General features: G+C 47.6%; 1 protein-coding gene across 12 annotated transcripts in view; it reads left to right on the forward strand.

The window, feature by feature from the left end:
• LOC145513312 (choline/ethanolamine transporter FLVCR2) overlaps positions 1-24,469 on the forward strand; it is a 63,707-nt gene that overhangs the window by 19,338 nt on the left and 19,900 nt on the right. For 10 of the 12 annotated variants that reach the window (XR_014059292.1, XM_081509275.1, XM_081509280.1 and 7 more), the window contains 2 exons: positions 18,141-18,282; positions 20,711-20,851. Coding sequence is in view for 11 of the 12 variants with exons in the window: in XM_081509275.1 (XP_081365401.1) it covers positions 18,141-18,282; positions 20,711-20,851 (283 nt within the window). In the remaining variant the exon portion in view is untranslated. Of the gene's footprint in view, positions 1-14,319; positions 14,454-18,140; positions 18,283-20,710; positions 20,852-24,469 lie in introns of those variants that run through there. The other 2 variants (XM_081509278.1, XM_081509271.1) reach the window with 2 other exon arrangements.

The following is a 24,469-nucleotide window of genomic DNA, read 5'->3' on the forward strand; positions in this document are numbered from 1 at the left end:
TATCCTGATGGGGACTTGTTCCTCTTGAGAACTACTCAGACTAAAAGCTGTGCTGATCCCGGGAGACAGTGTTACCTTCCCAGTGTGTGGTTGATGGAACCTGTCATCTGTGGTGAAGATTTTAGGGTCTCAGGGATGATACAGGTACGGGGCCAACTCCCACATATCAGACCTCAGTCTTACAAACCTAAGACCCTACTGAAGGAGGAATGGCACCCAGGCTTATCAGGTGGACACAGCTGTTTTCCACTGCCTGATTCTTGATGTTTATCCAACAAAGCTGTTAACAGGATGTCCTTCCCTTGCCTTCACCTCCCCCCACCCCAGACATCAAATGGCCTTCTGTGAATTGGTTGGATCCCTATCAAAGATCCCTATCAGGGGTTTCCCCCAGTGGCTCAGACGGTAAGGAATCTGCCTGCAATCCAGGAGACCCGGGTTCAATCTCTCGGTTGGGAAGACTCTCCTGGAGAAGGAAATGAAAACCCACTCCGATATTCTTGCCTGGAGAATTCCACGGACAGAGGAGCCTGGTGGACTATACAGTCCTTGGGGTCGCAAAGCGTCAGACACGACTCAGCAACTAACACTATCAGAGATGATAAAGACCCACAGTGTTAAGGTGCTGTTGTAGCCACGTGTTCTGGGAAACAAACTCACTCAGAAGGACAATGCAGGTAGAGGAGTGCAGTTTATTACACTAGCGGGCCCAAGGCAGAGTCTTCTCTTAGCCAAGGACCCCAACCAGCATTTGTGAAAATTTTTTATACCCCATGTGTACGTGTCCGAACTCACCACCCCAAATTCCTTGAGACTTACATAAACTAGGAAGGGTAAATACAATCACAATAATCCCATCATTCATGTGTTATGTGTTCAAACAGTTAAACAATTGGCCAGTAATCAATAAGCCCGAGGTTACACTCCAATAGGTACAGAAAAATTTATGGCCTGTCCGGAGACAGGGGTGATTAGTGTATGTTTTCTCTTAGGCGATGAGTAACCTGGATACGATCTTCAAGGTTCCCCTGTCCGGAGGGGGTCTTATCCTTCTATTGTCGTTTCCATAGGCACTAAGTACAGAGTTTAGAGTCCATTGGAGAGGTGGCCAAGCATGATCAGCATGAACAGGCCTGAGATGGAGTCCAGGCCCTATGAATTCCCTCTTCACTGCGAGTGGGTGTTTGCTCTTCTTTCTTTCTTTGTCTCTTCGCGTCTGTCTAGCACTATCCCAAACTTAACCCAAGGGAGCATCTCCCTTCTCTTGGTTCTTCAGGACTAAAGGCCTTTGTCTTTGCTGAGTTACTCAGGTGTGGGAGGTATCCTGCAGGTTCTGGCGGCCCATCCGGACTCCTCTGCCTCGTCCCCCTTTTCCAAGCATCTCTCCTTTTCTCTGCTGTTGAAATCTGTAGCTTGACCTCTGAGCCCCACACGGCTGGAGATGAGGCCTTGCCCCAGCGCGAGGACCAGGGCACTGTGTGTTTGCAGGAGGGTATTGGGAGGTAGGGCTGGCTTTTCCTTGCTCATCAACTTCTCGGGATTAGACAGAGTGTCCCAGAACCATGAGTGGAGGGGTGTTTGCTTTGGCTCCCATCTGACTCTTTCTCTAGAGAGGAGGTGAATATAAACCCCTTTCGGTACCAGGAGATCACTCTTGATTGGACAACTCTGCTGACTCCAGGAGGGAGGGGGATAGGAGCTGGAGCAAGGTTGGGGGGTTATTTTTCTTCCTCTTCCTCTCCCCTGGACATTCCTCATCTCTACCCCCACGTTGCTGTGTTGGCATGCCTGCATCTGCCCTTCTGGCTCTGGACACAGCTATCTCTGCTCAGGGCCATTTACCGTGCCCACCAACTCAGAACTGTAGGAAGTGAGGTGCCGTGAGTCATGGCCTTAAAGCAGGGTCCGTCCCAATGAGCTGTTTGTTTGGGGTGGCGGCTCCCCCTTGAGCAATCCTCGCCTCCTCAGACCTTTGACCCGGGCTTCCTGTTTGGCACTCGACATGTTTGTGGAGCCACTCGATGAACTCAGAGGCCTGTTTCTTCTCTGTCAAGGAGCTAGGCAGGAGCACGCTGTGGTCCCACCATCTGCCCCTGCCCGGGACTCCAAGGGAGGCAGCAGCTGAGAATTAGCTCTTGATTTCTGTCCTTGGCGGGTGCTGTCACTTCAGTTATGTCCAACTCTCTGCAACCCTATGGGCTGTAGCCCATCAGGCTCCTCTGGCCATGGGATTTTTAGAATCTGTGGTTTTGATTCTCCACCGGGGACTGTGATATGCCCTGAAATTTGAGAGCTCCTGATGTGGGAGCCATGGGACCCTGAGCCGGCTCTGCCAGCCCCTGTCTTTGGGGCCTCCGGTTGGACACCTGCCCTCTTGGAGCATCAGCTTCCTTATCTGTAACAAGGAAGCCAGCCTCACAGGTAGACACCCAAGTTGAAGAAAATGTGAAAGCCCCTGAACCAGAGGAGCCTCCATAGACATTTGTTGAGTGCACATCCATCTTCTCTGTCCCCACCAAACTCAGGTTCACAGCACTCCTTCAGGTGTCTCTGGATCTAGGCCTTGCTTTCATCTCAGCTGCTGTTCCAGGAATACCGCTCACCGATCCTCCTCCCTGACGCGTAGATCAGGAAGGAACTTAAGCAGACCTGCCTGTCCACTCCCTCCACTGATGTTAGGTTGGTGCTGGCATCACCACCCTTCTAGAAACAGGTCACCTCCACAAGACCTTGTTTATAGAAAACAGGCCAGAAGAGGCCCTGGTGGGCATGCGGTGGGGGCTGAGAACATGTGGATGGAAAGATGGACGACTGATGTTCTGGTTTTACCCTTTATCTTTGGGGCATTGTCTTCTCATTGCTGAAGGGAGATTCCAGAGCATATATTTGCCATCAAATAACATGTCACCTGGGGCCTCAAGAGCATGGGAGTGGTGGGTGGAGGAAAAATGCAGCTTGGCCCAGCCCTCCTACTAATCTTTTCCACTTTATATGTATGTGGGCCTCCTGAGAAAATCCCCTCCACCTGCTTCCTCAGCAGCCCTGGAAGCTGGTCCTGGGAAGAGTGGCAGGTGGGGAAGCTCCTCCTTCTTTGAGACTGGCTGACTTGAGGGGTGAGGGATGGGAAGACCTGGCTGCCAAGAGACATTCTCAGCCTCTAGCCTTGGGACAAGCATCTTGATAATGCCTTGCTCTATTTGTAGAGTAAAGACAGCCCTAAGGCTTCCCTGGTGTCTCAGTGGTAAAGAATCTGCCTGCCAAGCAGGAGATGTGGGTTTGATCCCTGGGTATGGAAGATCCCCTGGAGCAGGGAATGGCAACCCACTCCAGTATTCTTGCCCGGAGAATTCCACAAACAGAGGGGCCTGGCGGATTACAGTCTATGGATCGCAAAAGAGGGAGCAATGACAGTTCTCCTTGGAAATGTTTGGTTCTCTCAAGGCTACCGTGAGGGAAAGGAAGTTGTGTTTGCAGGGATCAGATTGCCACTGTTATTTTGTTGAGAGACACCCAGAGATATTGACATTTTTCTCCAGTTACTATACTGCCTCTGACTCACTGTCCAGAAAGAACTTTAAGAAAAAAGTTATTTATTTTCTTGGCTGTTTCAGGTCTTAGTTGGGGCATGTGGGATCTAGTTCCCTGACCAGGGATCGAACCCAGCCCCCCTACATTGGGAACATGGGCTCTTAGCAACTGGACCACCAAGGAAGCCCCTAGAAAGAACTTTAATAAGAGGTACAGAGTAATTATTAGCCATTCTATAATAACTCAAACACATTTCTTAATTATGTAACAAACCCCATTGCAAAGGACCCCATTGGTCCCTGGCTCATCTTGGGTCTCAGACCACGTGTTCCTGGGCTGTGTGGCTGCTTGAAACCTGGCTCAGCAAGGCTCTGTGGGAAGAGAGCAGGGCTGGGAGTGGACCAACAGAAGTCCTGATGTTACTGCTGATCAGCTGACTTCATCGAGTTGAGCCAACTCAGTTATGAAGTGGAGAGAAGGACGGGCCCCTCCTGGGGCTCTATGTTTCATCTGTGCAGTGGGCTTCCTGCTGTTCACCTCACTGGATGGTTTTGATGCTGTTTGTATGCTGGATGTGCAGGTGCCTTGAAAACTGTGAAATTCTGTGCAAATGTGGGCTTGTGAAAGTGAGAGTCACTCAGTCGTGCTTGACTCTTTGTGATCCCATGGACTATACAGTCCGTGGAATTCTCCAGGCCAGAATACTGGAGTGCATAGCCTTTCTCTTCTCCAGGGGATCGTCCCAACCTAGGGGTCAAACCCAGGTTTCCCACATTGCAGGAGGATTCTTTACCAACTGAGCCACAAGGGAAGCCCAAGAATACTGGAGTGGGTAGTCTATCCCTTCTCCAGGGCATCTTCCTGACCCAGGAATCAAACCAGCATCCCCTGCATTGCAGGCAGATTCTTTACCAACTGAGCTATCAGAGAAGCCCCTTAAGTGCCCTATAAAAAAATGTCTCTGGACTTGCCCATGACTCTCAGAAAGTAAAAGGCTTCCTGTATACAGATCGGGTCCTGGCCACCTGGTAAAGAGCCACCTTGGATTAGGGGCCACACCCTTGGTTTACAGGGCTCTCCATTCTTGATTTTAGAGTCAGCCGTTGATTTCAGAAAAAGTTCCAGTCATTCTGGTTGTCGGCATCTCTCCCAGAGCTCCTGGGTTCCAGAGCATCCCTGCTGATTTGGTCTTTTTTACTTGAGCCCTGTTGCAGCTCCTGAGGTCCTATGGACCATTCTAACTCCTTTTTGATTCCAAGAAGGGCCTTTTGCTGAGGACTGGCACAGAGCAGCTTTTCAATCTCTGTATGCCCTGGTTGGCTCCTGTCTTCAATGTGGGCAGTAGCCGTGGTGGCAGAACACAGAGCTGACTTAGTCCTCACTGTCAGGAGACGGGTCCCGGGAGTAAGATGTCTTTTCCTCAGGGCCTAATGGTCCTGGTGTTTGCACATTTTTTCCCAGGCCCCTTCCAGTTGGGCTTTCCTGGTGGCCCAGTCGGTAAAGAATCTGCCTGCAGTGCGGAAGACCCGAGTTTGATCCCTGGGTCGGGAAGATCCCCTGGAAAAGGAAATGGCAACCTACTCTGCTATTTTTGCCTGGGAAATCCCATGGACAGAGAAGCCTGGAGGACTACAGTCCATGGGGTCGCAAAGAGTCGGACATGACTAAACCACCACCACCAACCACCCAAGGGTGATGCTGATCCATGGTAATAAGCGGGGACTGGTGAGGCTCAGACCATCCCTGTGATTGTGATAATTGACTTTTCTCTCTCCAGAATTCTTCTGTCTCTCCTTGGGGAAGAGAGGACCCCATTATTTGCCCCAGGAGTGCTAGCCTTGTATTCTCATGCTACTCCACAAAAATCTACATCCTTTACTGGGGTCTCCCCACTGTGGGCCAGATCTCTGTCCCTTGCAGGTAACCAACACAGGCCCCTGACCATCAGTCTTTGTTTCTCTTTGAATTCTATTTGTACTGGATTGCATCCATTCCGGCCAGGCTCTGGGTGTTTCCCCAGTAGACAGACCGCAGGTAATGTAACAAATGAAAGTCAGTGAATGAAGGCTCTAACCCCCTTGGCTGTCTATCTCATGTGGTATAACCTTGGATTAAGGTTACATTGGCTGGTTGGTTTGTTGTTATGTCTGACTCTTTGTGACCCTATGGACTGTAGCCCGCCAGGCACCTCCATCCATGGAATTTCCCAAGCAAGGATACTGGAGCGGGTTGCCATTTCCTTCTCCAGGAGATCTTCCCAACCCAGGGATTGAACCCATGTCTCATGCTTGGCAGGCAGATTCTTTATCACTGAGCCACCTGGGGAGCCATTAAGGCCTGTGTGTATGTGTGCTAAGTCTCTTTGGTGGCGTCTGACTCTTTGAAACCCTATGGATCATAGCCCACCAGGCTCCTCTGTCTATGGGATTCTCCAGGCAAGAATACTGGAGTGAATTGCCATGGCCTCCTCCAGGGGATCTTCCTGACCCAGGGATCAAACCCACATCTCTTATAGCTCCTGCATTAGCAGGCAGGTTCCTTTACTCCTAGCCCCACCCAGGAAGCCCATTAAGAGCTATACTCTCCATTTACGGGGCCAAGCACTCTGATCTTTATCTCAGTTCTTGGGAGCTATGGTTTCTTTGAGACAATGCACCACAGCCTTTATTTTCTGACTGAACAAATATTTCTTGAATATCTACTCTGTGCCAACCCACATTCTGAGCTCTGAGAAGGAGTTGTTGTTGTTTAGTCGCTCAGTCATGTCCGACTCTTGGAGACCCCATGGAAGTTAGCAATAGAAAAGAAAAGTTCCCGAATTCACATCTAAGAGAAGAGGAATTAGACTCTAAGGCTGATGGAGTGACTAGTGGTGGAAGTGGCGGGCCAGGTAGGAGGGGAGCTGACCTCATGTAAGTAGGTCCTGAGTAACTCCCTAAATCCCAGGCCAGAGCTCATGGTGTTGCTTTCCGGGGATGGTGGTAGATATGGGTAATTGATAGTTTTTCTGGTGCAAGGTTTAGATTTCTTTTTCTTTCCAGATCTCTCCGGGACCATGAGGCAGGGCCAGTTACCTTATGAAGTTGGCATCTTAGGAAAAAACTACCTAGGGCCCAGCCTCTCTCTTTCTGGAGGCTCACCCTGAAGTGGGAGGAACTGGGTCTGGCTCGTGGGAGCCTTTTAAGAAACCACTCTTCCAGGGCCTGCCTGTGAGTAAGCCCTCTGGTCTGAGTTTCACCTCTGAAAGTCAGAAGTGGGGGTCTTTCCACCAAGAAAGCCCAGTCAGACTCGGAAGAAAACTTGAGAGTATTAGGAACATGTATGGTCACATGAGGGGCTTCCCTGGTAGCTCAGCTGGTAAAGAATCTCTCTGCAAAGCAGAAGACCTGGGTTCGATCCCTGGGTTGGAAGATCCCCTGGAGGAGGGCATGGCAACCCACTCCAGTATTCTTGCCAGGAGAATTCCATAGATAGAGGAGCATGGCGGGCTAATGGGGTCGCAGAGTCAGACACGACTGAGTGACTAAGCATGGACACATGGTCACATGAACTGCTTTCAGGAATGACAGCATGTGACATATCAGACAAAGGAAACAGTTCTTCTGCTTTTGACTATTTCACCATCTGTCACTAGGCAGGGAGTGGTGAGGTTGAGCACAGGGACAGCACACGAGACCTGTGAGTTCAACTGTTGGCCGCTGTGGGCTGGCATCTGCTTGGGGGTTGGTGGAAGTGCCAAAGCATCTCAATGGAGCTTTTTATTTTCTCCAAGAGTTGGAGAAAGTGAGGTCTGCATCTGCCCCTTTCCTGACCTGGTGGTTAGAAACATGTCCCTTTTCTTTCCTCTTCCCTGACTGAGTCACTGGGGAAGTTCTAGGAGCCTGTGGTCACTGGCTGTCTGCTCTGTCATGAGAGGGACCTTTGGGTAGAGAAGTCAGCCATGAGTCGGGCACTTGGGAAAAGGCAAGCAGAGGCTGGAAGGGTGGGCAAAGACTGCTCTCCCCTAGACCAGGACTGAGCCTTTGCTGATGTCACCACAAGCACAATTTTGGGAGGAACACCTACCCTTAAAAGGAGGCATTTGTGCACCAGGAGCCTCCCGAGGGGATGACTGAAAGCAGCACAAATATGAAGCTGAGCTAAAAAAAAAACAAAATCAAGCCCTTTGTCAAAAAAATTGATAAAAATTTCCCTGTAGAACTCCCCCCCTAAACTTAGCACCTTCTCTGTTTAGAGCCCAGGTACCTCTGCTACCTGTACCCTGCTAATAATGAGGAGGGAACCCATCCCCAAGTCTGTAGGTCAAGGTCAAGGTGTGTTGGCTACTTAGAAGCTTGGTAATGCTCTTCGTCTTGCACTTAATCTCCTCCTTACCTTTTAGTGTGGTGCTTCATATTGGTGGGTGTTCAGTAAATCTTAAGTGAGGGTTTGAGGGTGGGTGGTTGATCAGCCTACATTCCAGTGACCCCTGTGTCTGATCTTGGGGAGCTCCAAACTAGGGGTCTTCCCTGTGTCATTCCACCTTGCATCTGCTGACTTTTGGTGGTAAACTCTTGCAGTTCAGCAAATTGCTACTCTGCTTCTTTGCTGTAGCAGAGACTGGCAATACTTGATTTAGGTTTGAGCTGTGGAGTTCTGAAAGTCTTCTCTATTCAGTAGATATTTCCTGAGCCTCATCTCTGTTCTAGGCAGAGTACTGGGCATGGTATGGGGAGAGGTCACACAAGGAAAGGTTTGTCAATGTCCCTGTCCTCATGATGCTAAAATCTTGCTGGAGAGATGACAAATAGCCTACATGGAAGACAATCAGAAGTCAAGCGTATAAGAACTAGAAACCCCATAGGGGTTGACTAAGTGGTCAACAGTCAGACCGTAGCTGGAACCACGTCTCCTGATTGCTTCCTTCAATAGCTAGACTCATGGGAGGCGCTTGAATGATAGTGTCACACACGTAAGACTGGAGATAGTATCAGGTCTCTGAGGCAGTTACTTCCATGAAATTTGCCCAGTTCATCAAGGGACTTGGAATCAGATTGCCACGGGCTTGCATCTCAGTTCTGCCATTAGAAGCTGGGTGACCTTGGGCAAGTTATGATTTTCTCTTCTGTAAAATCCAAACCAGAGATAATCTTGCCGACTTAAGGGAGTTGTTGTAAGGAATTAAATGAAACAGCATGAAAAATCATTTAGCAACTGCCTAGCACACAGGATGTGCTCATTATGTTTTTATTTATTTCCTTCCTTCTGCTTTGAATAACAGCCAGGAGTGGAATGTTCAGCTAGATGGTTAAGGCTACGGACTCTAGTACTCATGGCCTGAACTTGAAGCCTAGCATAGAACACTTGCTGTTGTTTGACCTTGGACAAGCTACTTAAATGCTAGTTTTCTCAATTTTAAAATAGAGATTTGGGGACTTCATTGGTGGTTGAGTGGTTAAGAATCTACCTTCCAATGCAAGGAACATGTTCGATCCCTGGTCAGGGAACTAGGATCCCACATGCCATGGGGCAACTAAGCCCACACGCCACAACGAAAACCCAGCACAGCCAAAACAACATAAAAAGCAAAACAACAACAAAAAATAAGGATTAAAAGAGGATGTGTGTGTGCATATATGTACAGCACTTAATAGCACCTAGGCCGGCAGCTGTGGCGTGGCGAGCAGTGAGTCAGCCTTGATGGGGTTTCTGACCTTCCTTGGGAGGCAGGTCTTACAGGCCATCCTGGTTTCCCTGGTGCTCTTCCTGCCTTCACCTAACCTCTTTTCCTCAGTTCAGTTCAGTCTCTCTGTCGTGTCCCACTCTTTGCAACCCCATGAACCATAGCACGCCAGGCCTGCCTGTCCATCACCATCTCCCAGAGTCCACCCAAACCCATGTCCATTGAGTCAGTGATGCCATCCAACCATCTCATCCTCTGTCCTCCCCTTCTCCTCCTGCCCTCAATCTTTCCCAGCATCAGGGTCTTTTCAAATGAGTCAGCTCTTCGCATCAGGTGGCCAAAGTATTGGAGTTTCAGCTTCAACATCAGTCCTTCCAATGAACACCCAGGACTGATCTCCTTTAGGATGGACTGGTTGGATCTCCTTGCAGTCCAAGGGACTCTCAAGAGTCTTCTCCAACACCACAGTTCAAAAGCATCAATTCTTCGGCATTCAGCTTTCTTTATAGTCCAACTCTCACATCCATACATGACCACTGGAAAAACCATAGCCTTGACTAGACGAACCTTTGTTGGCAAAGTAATGTCTCTACTTTTTAATATGCTGTCTAGGTTGGTCATAACTTTCCTTCCAAGGAGTAAGTGTCTTTTAATTTCATAGCTGCAATCACCATCTGCAGTGATTTTGGAGCCCCACCCCCCCAAATAGTCTGACACTGTTTTCACTCTTTCACCATCTATTTGCCATGAAGTGATGAGACCGGATGCCATGATCTTAGTTTTCTGAAGCTTTAAGCCAACTTTTTCACTCTCCTCTTTCACTTTGATCAAGAGGCTCTTTAGTTCTTCTTTGCTTTCTGCCGTAAGGGTGGTGTGTCATCTGCATATCTGAGGTTATTGATATTTCTCCTGGCAATCTTGATTCCAGCTTGTGCTTCCTCCAGCCCAGCATTTCTCATGATGTACTCTACATATAAGTTAAATAAGCAGGGTGACAATATACAGCCTTGACGTACTCCTTTTCCTATTTGGAACCAGTCTGTTGTTCCATGTCCAGTTCTAACTGTTGCTTCCTGAGCTGCATACAGGTTTCTCAAGAGGCAGGTCAGATGGTCTGGTATTCCCATCTCTTTCAGAATTTTCCACAGTTTATTGTGATCCACACAGTCAAAGGCTTTGGCATAGTCAATAAAGCAGAGGTAGATGTTTTTCTGGAACTCTCTTGCTTTTTCGATGATCCAGCGGATTTTGGCAATTTGATCTCTGGTTCCTCAAGTGCCTGCTAAATTGCTTCAGTCATGTCTGACTCTTTGCCTGCTAGGCTCCTCTGTCCATGGGATTCTCCAAACAAGAGTACTGGAGTAGGTTACCATGCCCTCCTCTGATCTTCCTGACCAGATATCAAACCTGTATCTTTTACGTCTCCTGCATTGGCCTCAGGTTCTTTATCTCTAGCGCCACCTGAAGGACTGAGGGAATCCAAGAGTGTCGCAGTTATGTAAGCCACCAGCACAAGAACAGATTTGAGGACAAACCCTGTGATCAGGGAGGGGACTCTAAGGGAGTCTAGAGTCTGACCAGCTGTGACACCGCTTCTCAAGTTCTTAGGGACCTAAGCTTAGCCTTTTAAATCCGTAAACCTCTTTCATGGGTGATTTGTCCCCAAATCAATGAGACTGTTTTTGTTCCTGAAGGTCTGCTCCACCCTCAATCGTGAGTTGGCTTTTTCAGAAGAGGCCAGGGGCTTGGGCTTGGGAATTTCAAAAATACAGTCATGTGAGCAGGCTTTGCCTGCACATTATTGCTGACTGTGATGTGTTCCTAGGAGCTGCCAGGTGGTCCTGGGTGGCTCGTCCTCATGATTAAACCGTTTGTTCGTGTTCAGTGTTTCAGTGCCTGGCAGCTGCCTCGCTCCTTTCCAGGGCATCCAAGACTCAGTCCCAGGACCGCCCTCTGAGCCCACTCACATTAAAAGGTGGCTTTCCTGCAGTGTGCTGTCCTGCCCTGGGGACCCGGAGCCTTTTCTGTGCATCATTTTGCCCAGATTAGTTATGCCTTGATCACTGATGTGTAGTGTTTTCACTAAGGTGGAAACAATGATCTGAGTGACCCTGGCCAAGGGGAGAGAGAGGTATTAATAGTAGCAGAATTTTGTATTGAGTGTGCCGACTTGCCTTAGCAGCACCACTTTGTGGTGTTTAAATGCACACAGCAGTGTGTAGGGATGGACCTTGAGTGTTAACTCACTTCTGGGTTTTGTCCAGACAGGGTGTAGTGGTGGTCTCCCTGCGGGTGGTCCTGCTGTCCATGTCTGAGGTACCAGAGTCCAGACATGCAGCCCAGGAGTGGGTGGGTATGTGTGTATGGGATGGAAATTTGACACACTGCTTTTTGTAGCACCTTTTAGTGCTTCCCTGGTGGCTCAGACAGTAAAGAATTTGCCTGCAGTGCGGGAGGCCTGGGTTCGACCCTTGGGTCAGGAATATTCTCTGGAGAAGGAAATGGCAGCCCACTCCAGTATTCTTGCCTGGAAAATTCCATGGATAGAGGAGCCTGGTGGGCTATAGTCCATAAGGTGGCAAAGAGTTGGACACAACTGAACAGCTAACACTTTCACTTTAGTGCCCGTAAACTCTGTATGGACTTAAATGACCCTTTATGAAAGAACATTTTCACACGTTTGTCTATGTATATTCTTCTCAACTGTTGTTCTCCGTGACCTTTAGTTTCTGATTAATCTGTAATGATTAATAGATCATTAAGATCATCGCTAATATATATAGACATGTGTAGATACACACCTGTTCGTGGTCACCCATCGCATAAAAACAGCCTTGTGGGGGTGACATCGTGCTGTGTGCTTTAAGATTATTCGTGGGGGTAGATCAGCTTTAAGCAAACCTGGTGTATGGAAATCTAGATTGAACCCAGATTTGTCTTTCATGTGGTGCTAATTTAAAAGGAACCTTCAATTATGTTATTTTAAAAAGCACACTTTCTCTAAGAGCCTTGTCTAGACGGTTTTAAGTTTCCAGCCACATCATTCCCCAGGTCTGAGTTCACAGCTAGTCTGGAAGGGAAGTGATGTTTCCTGACGTGCCAGTAAACTGCAGCCCTTTCGTTTAATGCCCATTTATCGAATAAACCCCTGTCCTGTTTACCAGGCAGTAGACTCATCTCAGAAGAAAGGGTGACATTTAAAGAATTCAAGGGGTTAGGTCAAGGAGGTCAGGCCTCCCTGAAATAATCAAGGACTCAGAGAAGGAACTGAGGGTGAGATGGGCTCTAAAAGGTTCAAGGAGGGAGACCTTTGCAAGCAATGAATCTGCTGGGATACAGATGATGAAGGGTTGGACTTGTGAATCATCCAGTCCGGGGACATCCAGGGAAGCAGATGGAGATGGGACTGGAGATGAAGAAAGCCAGGAACATCAGGCTGAGGGGTGTAGACATGGTCCTCCCTGGGAGAGGGCTGGGTCCTTGAGGGTCCTTGAGCTGGACCTCGTGGTCAGAACAGTGCTGAGGAAGGTGCTTCTGAACACGCTGAGCAGGCTGGTAGGGGAGAGGTCAGATTTTGTGAAAGGGACACGGAGGCAAAGTGGGCATCCCAGGGAGGCTGGGGAGGGTCTAGACAGCATGGATGTGAGAGGGCAGAGGCCAGGGCAACCGAGAGATGAGAGAGGCAGAGAGAAGGAGCAGAGAAGGATGAGGGGAGAACCAGGGCAGGTGGCTGAGGGGCTGCATCGGTCAACTGAGCGCGTCTCATTTGTCCAGGTGGCCTCTCCTCCCAGGCCTGTCGCCCGTGCTGTGGGAGAGCATGGGGGGTGGGAAGGGAGTGAAGCCTCCTGACATAAAGCATCCTGCTGGGAAGTCCATTCAGATGGGCCCACTAGTCCTCAGAGCAACCCCCTGAGCTAGAGGGTATGAAATAGGCAGTACAGTACCTTCCTGTGGGCTAAGAAACGGGCAAAACAAAGGGAATAACATATCAGTGTCAGCCTTCTAGTGACTGGCAGAGCTGGGGTGTGAACTCAGACCTTTCTGACCCCAGAGCCTAAGCCCTTAACCCCTGCATAGCGTGATGACAAGTCAGAGGGACCCTGGGGTAGAAAGGAGGAAGGGGGAGAGGTTTGCTTTGAGATGAACAGTGTTCACTCTTGAAATGAACCTCATGGGTGTGAGCTCCTTGAGGAGCAAGGTGATTCCTGGTGAGGATATAAGGAGACCGAGTTTGAAGGGAGCCTTCAAGCCCGGGGCTTCTGCTGCAGGGAAACTGCTGACCCAGTAAGGGGACATTTCTGATCCTTGTTCCCAGGGAGCTGGCTCTTGGGAGCCCTGAAATCCAAGAGATGTGCTGTCCTGATCTGGTGACTCTGGCCTAAGGGGAAGAATGAGACAGTGGGGGCCTAGCCGTGGGGCTGAGAGTGGGCCCGGCTTTCTCTGAACCGCCAGTCTGCCTGGGGGAGGGATGGGCTGAGGAGGAATGAGGTTCGGCAGGTGAGAACCTGCTTGCTGACGCGGTTGCCTCCTACCAAGTGGAGCGGCACCCTCCTGGCCAATACCTGGGTCTGGAGGATGAGGTGCCTGAGGCCCTGGCAGAGGGTTCAGATGGGGACCAGCGGTCTGTCCTGGTTCCGGTAGGACTGAGCCCTCACTGTGGTGTTGATGTTGTAGCCACGCGTTCTGGGAAACAAACTCACTCAGAAGGACAATGCAGGTAGTGGAGTGCAGTTTATTACACCGGCGGGCCCAAGGCAGAGTCTTCTCTTAGCCAAGGACCCCGACCAGCATTTGTGAAAATCTTTTATACCCCATGTATACGTGTCCGAACTCACCACCCCAAATTCCTTGAGACTTACATTAAAAAAGGAAGGGCAAATACAATCACAATAATCCCATCATTCATGTGTTATGTGTTCAAACAGTTAAACAATTGGCCAATAATCAGTAAGCCCGAGGTTACACTCCGATAGGTACAGAAAAATTTATGGCCTGTCCGGAGACAGGGGTGATTAGTGTATGTTTTCTCTTAGGCGATGAGTAACCTGGATACGATCTTCAAGGTTCCCCTGTCCGGAGGGGGTCTTATCCTTCTATTGTCGTTTCCATAGGCACTAAGCACAGAGTTTAGAGTCCATTGGAGAGGTGGCCGAGCATGATCAGCATGAACAGGCCTAAGATGGAGTCCAGGCCCTATGAATTCCCTCTTCATTGACACAGAGCTCTCTGCCTTTTGCGAAAGCCTCAGGGTCTTCCTCGGATGGTCTGGGCATGTTCATGACCAGGCAGCTTTGGGGGGCAGCTTTGTGCCTGGGTTCGGATTCAGTCTGACTTGGGGCTTTTCCGAGTGCCCCGTGTGGATGGTGATGGGGACAGTGGTTCTGTGGGTCTCAGAGCAAACATAACACGTGTTGTGCCGTGCTGTGCAGTGGGTTAAGTGTGGACATCTTACCCCAGATGCAGCCTCGCTGTTTCTGAGTTTATTTTTCCTCTGCCAAGTGCGTGAGCCGGAGTGACCAGTGACGCATGACTCGAGTATGGCTTCCTCCTGCCACCCGAAGCCCACAGGCTGCACAGACGTGTTTTTAACTGGGACATTTACTCTGCAAGTGCTCATGACTGCAGCTCTTGCAACAGTGTTTAGATGTCATCCTTGTGTTTGCAGGAAGGAAATCAAATCTAAGATAAAAATAGAGTATCTTCCCAGTCTGCATCTCCATCCTTCATTCACCCCATTTGGATTAAACGTCTTCTTCTGGGGCAAAGTGCACCATTGTAATTAGGCTCCTAGGCTCTGAAGGGCGGAGACTGTGACTGGGTTTGTCTGTGTGTTGTGTACTTTGCCCGTGACTATTTGGTTGAGGAAGATAAAACTAGAACAAATGCTGGGGCAAAGGGCAAGTCAGAACCAGTTAGCAGTGGTTTTTTTCTTTTTTTTTTTTTAACAGTGATTTTCAATCCTTTACATTTATGGTGTGGGTCTTTGCTTTTTTTGTGAGCATGGAAAAGATGAGGATCCCACCCTCGGGAGCAGCATGCTTTCAACTCTTCACATTTTTCTTGGCCTCACTTGGGCTGCAGGTCTCTGGTTTTTACCCTAGTGGGTGTCCTACTGAATGTGTGACAGAACTCAAAGGAGTGAAAATATAGGCTTCTATGTTGACTGATGTCACACCAGCAACATTTCCTGGAGGCAGGAGGTGAGCTGGGGCCCAGAGTCAGACAGAACTGGTTTGGGAGCCCAACTCTTATGCTACCAGCCAGTGTGACATTGGCTGGGTACTGACCAATTTTTCTCATTTTTGTCTTTGTTGTAAGAGTTCATGGACTAACTGAAAAAGATAAGCTGTATTACATGCCCAATGCCTAGTAGATGCTCAAAAGCTAGTTGGCATCCTATCCTCTTCCCAACCCCCGAATCCTGCACCCATTTTCTTCCCTTACCTGGAAGTACAGCATGGTTTGTAGAAAGAACATGGTCATTAGTGGGCAGACCTGTGTGATTCTACCAGCTTTGTGTAGATAAGACCTTCTACACATATCCATCTGTCCATCCACCCAGCCAGCCAACATGACTGAGTTCCTGCTAAAGGACAGACTTGGGATCTAGGAGCTGGGTGTAGAGCTCTGCACACTCATTGAGCACGGCTTTCAAGAAGCAGGAAAAAATACGTTCTGAAAAACAAAAGAGGCAGCAGCTTGCAGTGCAATCCCTGTGTTTTATTTTTCACACTGGGCATGAAAGTACTGCCAAAGCCGACATCCTCCTGGAGAAAGGTCCCTGTGGGACAGACTTGCAACCTGGTCGGGGCTGCCTCAAGCCTTTAAGCTGATTGCCCCATCCTGAGGCTGGAAAAGCATTCATTCAGGCGTAGAGTGTGGACGGAGCGTGGACAGAGGATGGAGTGGGGCCTCCGAGGGTTCAAGTATGCAGCGTGGACCTAGCTGGGAGGACCTCCCTCTCAAGGCAGAAGATCACTGTGCATTAGGTCTCCCTCCATCAAGGTCCTTTTGAGAATGAGAGAATCCCAGAACCTTGAGTGATGTCGCATATCTTCCCTCATTCTTGCAAAAGGGACCTTTCTAGCATCCTGTTTAACTTCTAGATCTGCAACTTCAAAGTGCTTAGGAAACCAGAGAGGGCGTGCAGTGGCCCAGCTTCCCGGCTGTGAAGGGTACATCTGCTCCTCTATCTTTGGCTGGTTTTTACCCTCAATGTCTTGGAGACCAGCAGTTAAGAAGCGGGACTCAACTCTGATAGATTAATGTCAGTGAGGATCCGATAAAGCTCTACGGACATGAAATACCTTCTCTGATGGAGGAGCCTGCTCCCTTGAACTTTTCTCATAACTTTTAGCCCTGAAGGGCAATCTAGGCCCTGTAAAGGAGGCACTTCTTAGAGACACCAGGAGATCTGGTTTCTTAACTCTGTGTGACCCTGAACAAGTCACTAAACCTCTATTTGGTCCTCCAATAATGGGTTTATAATAGAGGATGATAAAGGAACTCTGGAACTATTGTTCAATCATTTCAACCGACAAATCTCTCCATTTGTGTTACCTTTTGTATCTTTCTTTTAATTCTCCCTGCCCTCGCTAGATTATAAAGCTCCTTGAAGCAGTACTCTGCCATATATGTCTCTGTACTCCCTCAGAAATCTAGCAGAATACATTTCAAAAAGCAGATGCTTTAAAGATCAGTTTGACTTGTTGATTGTATACAGTATACAGTGGAAGAATGCTACTCTGAACCTGTTGATGATGACTTTTGAGACTATTTCAGAGCTAAGAATCACTAGTGACTACCTTGAGTGGCTGTAATTGACAGGCTAGAAAACCAAGTGGGATGATGAGTGCATTGGCAGCTGATGATGTTATAACCGTCCTGAAAGCAAATTGCTTCTCTACCTGCTGTTGCTTTCAAATTCAATAAAGGAGAAGTGGTACCTTAATACAAAAGAGTTAGCTTCTCAGTTCTAGAATTTGAATCTTGCATGAGTTTTCAGGCTATTTTCCAATTTCCACCTTGGTATTTCATGTGACAGAAGGGTGTGGGGCATTGTATCACAGCTGGTCACTCCTGAATCATGGTGTTTCTGCTGTCAGAAATACCCAACTGTTAGGTCCCTGAAGTTGGAACTGCATATGTGTGTGTGTGTGTTTATAGCCAGTTTGCATGTGCCTATGTCCTGTGTATATAAATTTATGCAGTTGTGTGAATTCACACCACAGATGCTTTCTAAATGACAAAGTTACAGAGTGAACTTAAGCATTTATGTTTGTCAGTGTGGTCACAATGTTTGGCTTCCATCTCTCACTGAATGCAAGTTCTTGGGGTTGTAGTGTATAGAATTTATTCCACAGCTGGTCTCTCAGCTACAGGTTAACAGATTCATTGAAATCAAGAATTTAACTGGAACCAAAAGCAAGACTAGCGTTGTTTTATTTTACCATAAAGATGGGAATATAAAAACTGTTCTTCATTGATTAATTAAAAAAATAGCCTGCAATGAGAACACCAACTACAATCTTTTTCAGTGGTTCCCTCATAGCTCAGTCAGTAAAGAATCTGCCTGCAATGCAGGAGACCTGGGTTCGATTCCTGAGTTGGGATGATCCCTTGGAGAAGGAAAAGGCAACCCACTCCAGTATTGTTGCTTGGAGAATCCCATGGACAGAGGAGCCTGGCAGGCCACAGTCCATGGCTTCCATGGAATCACAAGAGTCGGACATGACTTAGCAGCTAAACCACCATTGATAATGATGGTGGTCAAGGGTGTGTATGAGTTGAGCTGTCAATCAAAAGAAAGATCTCTGGTGTCTTGAGTGGGGAAACAACCCCTGTTTGGGTTTTAAGGACTGGAAGTTGAGGATTGTTTCTTATTAGGAGTCTCTTAAATGTGTGCCTCTTGGTTATTGATACTGCAATTGATTGTCTCTGTCTTCTATAGCTTGGAATTGCCATTGGGTTCTTGGTCCCTCCTGTCTTGGTACCCAACATTAAAGACCAGGACAAGCTTGCCTACCACATCAGCATCATGTTCTACATAATAGCAGGTGTGGCCACTCTGCTTTTCATCCTTGTCATCATCGGTAAGGTCATTAATAGACCCATGGTGGGTGGGGAGGCAGGGAGGTCCTGCTGACTTGGGTGAGGACCTTGTGAGTATGGCCCTAGAATACCATTCTAGGTATCATGTATTTTATAAAACATGTCTATAGAAACTGGAAGCCAAGCTTCCAATGGTCTTCAAATGTTTTAGCCGGAACAGTTGCTGCCCATACAGTATTAACTGGTCCTATGTGCTTTGTTAGATGCTCAGTCAAGATTAGTTCTAATTACCAGTTCCTCAGTATGACCTTACTAGAATTAATGGGCAGCCTCGATCCCCCTGATGCAACTCTGCTGAGCACTTATGATGTCACAGGCCCTGTGCTGAGTGTACCTGTCATTGACTCCTATGGGGGAGGTCCTAGTATCAGTGTCTCTTAACCAAGAGGAAACAGTGACTTAAGAGGGGATAAGGAAATTATTCAAGATTAGATAGTAAGTGGCAGAGATTGAATTCTAGCCTAAGCTTCTAACTCCATAATCTACATTTCTGAAATAAAACAAAACAGGATTGACCCACAAACACTAAAACTCTCCTTTATTCACCTGAGAATGCCTGGGGCCCACATTTTTTAAATGTTTTGAAAAAATTGTGTATAAGATAATGCTCATTATGAAAAAATCTAGAAGATACAAAAAAGCATACACAAAAGGATGACCATTAACTTAGCCTAGAATTAGTTAATCCCAAGCACCAATCCCAGAGAACTACTATTACTCTATGTATATATATTTAATCATTGAGATTTTTGGTTAATATAATCTATATCATCTTTTATTATCTGAGTAATATCAGATGGGCTGTGATAAAGAGTGTAGAAGAAGTTTTCATTTTCAGTGAGTCAATTGTCATTAAAGGTTAACCAGCTTTCATTTAATATTTGAAAATTCCACCATACACGTTAAAGGTTTCCTTCCCGCCTGCCGGCTTCACCTCCAGAGTCACACAGTATTATGATCATGGACCTCACCCAACTGATCTCACTGTGTTATTACCTCCCTGGGGTCCACACTGAGAGGAAGGGCTTTTCAGAGTTCACAGAATCTCTTGGACAGAGAACCTGGTATTCCTGGAAAGGTGAGAAAGGTATTCCTTTGAAGCTGTGGTTGAGAACAGGAAAGAACATCCTCAGACAGCCTTGAAGTTTTGAATTATAATGTGCTCAGCTCCAAATTCTTGTGTTTGTAGCAGGTGAGGGCCTGGTCCTTTGCAGAGATCCTGGAGTTGAGACCTTTCTTCACTTTACATTTTACTAGTAAGCACTGACCATTGCTCACTGAATAAAGAACTGAAAAATCTTATCCAAATTGTGGTTTGTGTTTGCCCAATCCTTCAGCAAACAGCTATTGTTGCCAAGATTAAAAAAAAAACCTCGCTTTGATTTCTTTCCCCTGATAGAAGGGGAGGTGAACAGGTCAGACAATGATTGAGAGGTTCCCAGGGGGTGGGGGAAGTTGGCCAGGACTATTTCCAGAAAGGAAGAAGCAAGGCTCTGAAGTCTGGGCTGGAGATTTATCTGGGTGGAGCGGGAAGACCTTTGATGTTCAAGAGAGTAAACCTCGTTTCCAAAGCTTCCTCTAACTGGAGACCATCTCCTGACCTTTCAGGAGCATTCTCATGGAGGCTGAGGGTGAAGCTGGTGCTTCAGCTGGGGGACCAATTTAAGCAGACAGCTGGTTAAACTGATCTGGCCCCCAGAGAACTGAACAGCAGTCAGTGCGGTGAAATGGATTGTACCAGCTGGACTGGAACTAGAACATAAAGAGAATGGTTTTCCCACTGTCCCTCCCTGGTCCTTCCTATCAGAGGCCCAGTCCTGCAGGAGCATGTGTTAGTCCTCTGCTTTCTCAGGAGGCAGATGTCTGATTCCCACTCTGAGAAACTAGGGATGGACTCGTGTTCTCTCCAATAGGAGCAGCTCCTTTCCCTTGTCAGGGAGTGTTTGTTGGCAGCATGTGCCAGGCTCTGTGCTCAGCATGGGCAGCCCAGCCCTTTCCCTGGGAGGAGCTCTGCTGCTGAGTCCTCATCTGGCCTCACCAATCCCAGAGCTCAGCTCTCACTTCCTTTCTGTCCACTGGTTACCATGGGATTTTTCAGTGCTGTGCCATTTGGTATTTGCCATTTATTACAGGACTCCTTTATCCTTGAGCGCTGCCTGGAAAGTCCAATGATCACAGATGTCCAAAGGTCATTAAGAAAAAGTAATCAAAGGACCAGCCCCTCACCCACAGACAGTGAGATGCAGCTTCAAGAGAGGAGACTCGAGAGGATTTAATCAAAGAATTAATATTTCTTTTTGGCGTCTGAGCCCCTTCTCAGATGAAGGAGTCAGCTCTTATCCATGTGTCAGATCTGCAGGAGTGGGGCCAAAGGATTTGCAATGATTTCTCTGTTTTTTTTCCTTTCAGTGTTCAAAGAGAAGCCTAAACATCCCCCCAGCAGGGCCCAGTCCCTGAGCTATGCCTTGGCATCCACTGATGCTTCGTACTTAAGTTCCATCATCCGACTCTTCAAAAACCTCAACTTTGTGCTGCTAGTCATCACCTATGGTAAGATGCACGCGTGTCCGGGGTGCACTGGAACTGGGCATGTGAGACAAGAGACCTGAGGTTTCTGTGCATCTTACTGTTTCCAGATCCCAAATGTATATGTAAAGTCATCATTTCGGGTTAAGCAGAAGAGCCAGGTGTACCTCAGAGCCTTCCCTGTTCCTTTAAGTTTACCTAGGAAACCATTCCTTCCCCTGTCAAGTCACCGCAACATGCCTGCTGATCCTCCAAATCTCCTCCCAGTATGTTTGCGATAAAGCAGTATTAGAAAGAAAGTGAAGTCACTCAGTCGTGTCCGACTCTTTGCGACCCTATGGACTGTAGCCTATCAGGCTTCTCCGTCCATGGGATTTTCCAGGCAAGAGTGCTGGAGTGGGTTGCCATTTCCTTCTCCAGGGGATCTTCCCAACCCAGGGATCAAACCCGGGTCTCCCTGCATTGCAGGCAGAAGCTTTACCCTCTGAGCCACCAAGCCTTAGGTGACTATTGTGCTGTTCTTAGTACATCTTTGGAGAAGGAAATGGCAACCCACTCCAGTACTCTTGCCTGGAAAATTCCATGGATGGAGGAGCCTGGTGGGCTACAGTCCATGGGGTCACAAAGAGTCAGACAGGACAAGTCATTTCCAGATCTCTTTTCCCACAAACTAGGAACTCCTTGAGAGTAGGGACTTATGTCTCTTTACTTGTATATTTCCTCAGCAGTAGGAGGTATTATAGCCTGGAGTAGGTACTCCAACCTGACAGTTGTTAGATGGCTGATTGAATGAATGTATGGATGGATGTTTACATGAGTCTTACTACATGAATCACTCCCCAACCAATCCTTCATCTGCTAACTTGGCTCCTTTTTTACCTGAATGGAAGACAAAATCCAAATTTCATGTAATTTTCTTGGCTTTGGTAAGATAAATGTCAGTCTTTCTGCTGGCACTTTGGCTTACCTTTCCAGCAAGGTGTTTGCAGCATCTTCTTTCTAATGATTAATAGTAACGTTGTCCTAGACCCAGGCAAGGACACAACCTCAGGGCGTTCCATTAAAGGTGTCTTTACAGATCCACCCAACTCTGCTGCTGCCCACTCTGCCCATTTAACCCTCCCGTTTGGTGTGATTAAAATCATGAGAGTATATCATGCTCAATAACCAGGAGAAAAAAAGATGTGAGATTGGTTTGACATGACTTACTCTTAGTGAAATCCCAGTTGGCTATTTGTTGTTCAGTCGCTCAGTCATGTCCGACTTTTTGCAACCCCATGGACTGCAGCATGCCAGGCTTCTCTGTCCTTCACTGTCTCCTGGAGCCTGCTCAAACCCATGTCCATCGAGTCGGTGATGCCATCCAACCACCTCATCCTCTGTCATCCCTTTCTCCTCCTCTTTCCCAGCATCAGGGTCTTTTCCAATGAGTTGGCTATACCCTTAGGTTTTCCCTAGGCTCCCAAACCATGTGTCTTTCAACAATAATAACATTTACTATGTGAGTGGTGAGTGGTATCATTTTTCCCATTTTAACAGATGGGGAAACAAACTCAGAGAGATTAAGTAATACCTCAAGAACACACAGCTTTTAAAGGGCAGAGCCAGGATTCACACACAGATTTGTCAGACTCCAAAGCCTGAACCATGATGGCCTGTACTCCTTCCTTGAATTTTGCCAGGGCTTCATTTTAAGCTTATCAACGCCCTTTACCTGAATTAAAGTGTTCACCTGCTGAGGTATTAGATAAGAGGTTGTATCAGCCACAGCAGAGAGGTGCACCTGGTTTTCAGGCATATGAATAGGTCAGGTGAAATAGCCCCAGGTATCCATGTTGGTCTTCAAGGTCTGTGGTCTCCAATCCTCCCTCTCTCCACCCTCTCAGTTCTGAATGTGTCTCTGCATTCATTCACGAAACAAAGTTTCTAATTCTCAGGGTGGCCAGCTAAAGGTAAAAATGGTGATAAAGTGATAAAAATGGTGATAAAGTGATAGTGAAACTTTGGCCACCTGATGTGAAGAACTGACTCATTAGAAAAGACCCTGATGCTGGGAGAGATTGAAGGCGAGAGGAGAAGGGGATGAGATGGTTGGATGGCATCACTGACTCAATGGACATGAGTTTGAGTAAACTCCAGGAGTTGGTGATGGACAGGGAAGCCTGGCGTGCTGCAGTCCATGGGGTCGCAAAGAGTCAGACACGACTGAGCGACTGAACTGAACTGAACTGAAACGTGATGATGTTTTGGTTCCCTTCCAGACTCAGGATTCCATGCTTCTAAGAACTTTTCCCTTTTCCATAGAATTAAATGTCTTGAGTGCATCAGCCCTTGACCACTATAAACCTTATTGTGTCTGACAACAGGGCATTTGAGACCTACCGTGGAATTCTAGGGCAGATAACTGCTTAATAAATATCTTCTGTGAGTGAGAATGGTGATGGTGGTATTAACCAGGCAGTGGCCTCATTCCAGAGGTTTTGGTCTTCGGTGCTAGAGGCTGTTGATGGCAGGGTGAGGTCACTGACCCATGAAAGTAAGAAAAAAGAACAAAATGTACCAGGAGCAGCCCTGTTTGATATGGGCTCTGGGCCACACTGTGGGGCAAAGTGGCTTCTTTTCCTTCCATCTTGCACAGCTGGTTGCATCCATGGTCTTCAGTCTGGCAGAATGGTTTAATTCTGTGGTTCTGGATACTCTTCCTTATCTATCTGGTTAAGTGATAACACAGAGAATAAATGGGTTAACACTTCTGGGATGGTGCAGTGAGGACTGTAGATCTTCTGATCCTTCATGAAAAGAAAAACACTGGCAGACATTATCAGCATCAGTTATTTCAGGGTTCTTGACTAAAGGCTTAACCCAACGAGCATCTGTTCAAGACAAATGGCTAAATAATGGTAAAGTAGCAAGCTTTGTGTTTTAACTTGTCCTATGCCAATCCTCCCTTCCAGACTCTCTGGTAGCCTTGAAAACCAGCAGCTTCCCAGACATGATAGCTGTGAAAACTAGCAACCTCATAGCCACTGGAGGGGCCAAACAATTTTGGAGGCTCTCCCCCAACAAAGTCCCATGCCTAGCTCACTGTTTATTTGACTTCCGTTTCCCTGGAAAGGCTCCATTCAGAGGATTTGCCTATATTTGACCTGCCTCAGAGTTTTCTCAGTGGGAAAGCGCTATGTCCAGGGTATTTATTAAAAGCAGTCACTGTTTAACATCACAACTGCTTGAGGTTGCAATACCAGTTGGGGTCATCAAGAGGCTGGCCAAAGATCTTGAAAGGAAAATCCGGAGAATGAGATTACCAGGGGGCTTTGGAAATCTCTGACATATTCTTAGCAGTCTAGAAATCTGCATGCCCAGAGTTGTGCATATGCCCAGGAAAGACCCAGGGAAGTGCTAAAGTCTCACCTCTGGCTGCACATGAAGCTCTGTGTAAGGGGACAGTGAAGGCTAGGGCAGAGTCGGCACCACCCTGCTAAAGCATCACAGGTGAATCCCAATGAGTACATAGAGGTCCTCAGCCAAGTGGGGAGACTTATGGGCTTAAGGTATTTAAGGAAATCTCTGTCTAATCATTAGCCCTAAACTAAGTTAGTAGAGCAGAAACCAGTGGTTGCACATGACAAAGGACACAGAGGT

The sequence above is a fragment of the Giraffa tippelskirchi genome, chromosome 7 (genome assembly GCF_054371585.1).
Source record: "Giraffa tippelskirchi isolate mGirTip1 chromosome 7, T2T-mGirTip1v1.2.pri, whole genome shotgun sequence".
Lineage (NCBI taxonomy): Eukaryota > Metazoa > Chordata > Mammalia > Artiodactyla > Giraffidae > Giraffa > Giraffa tippelskirchi.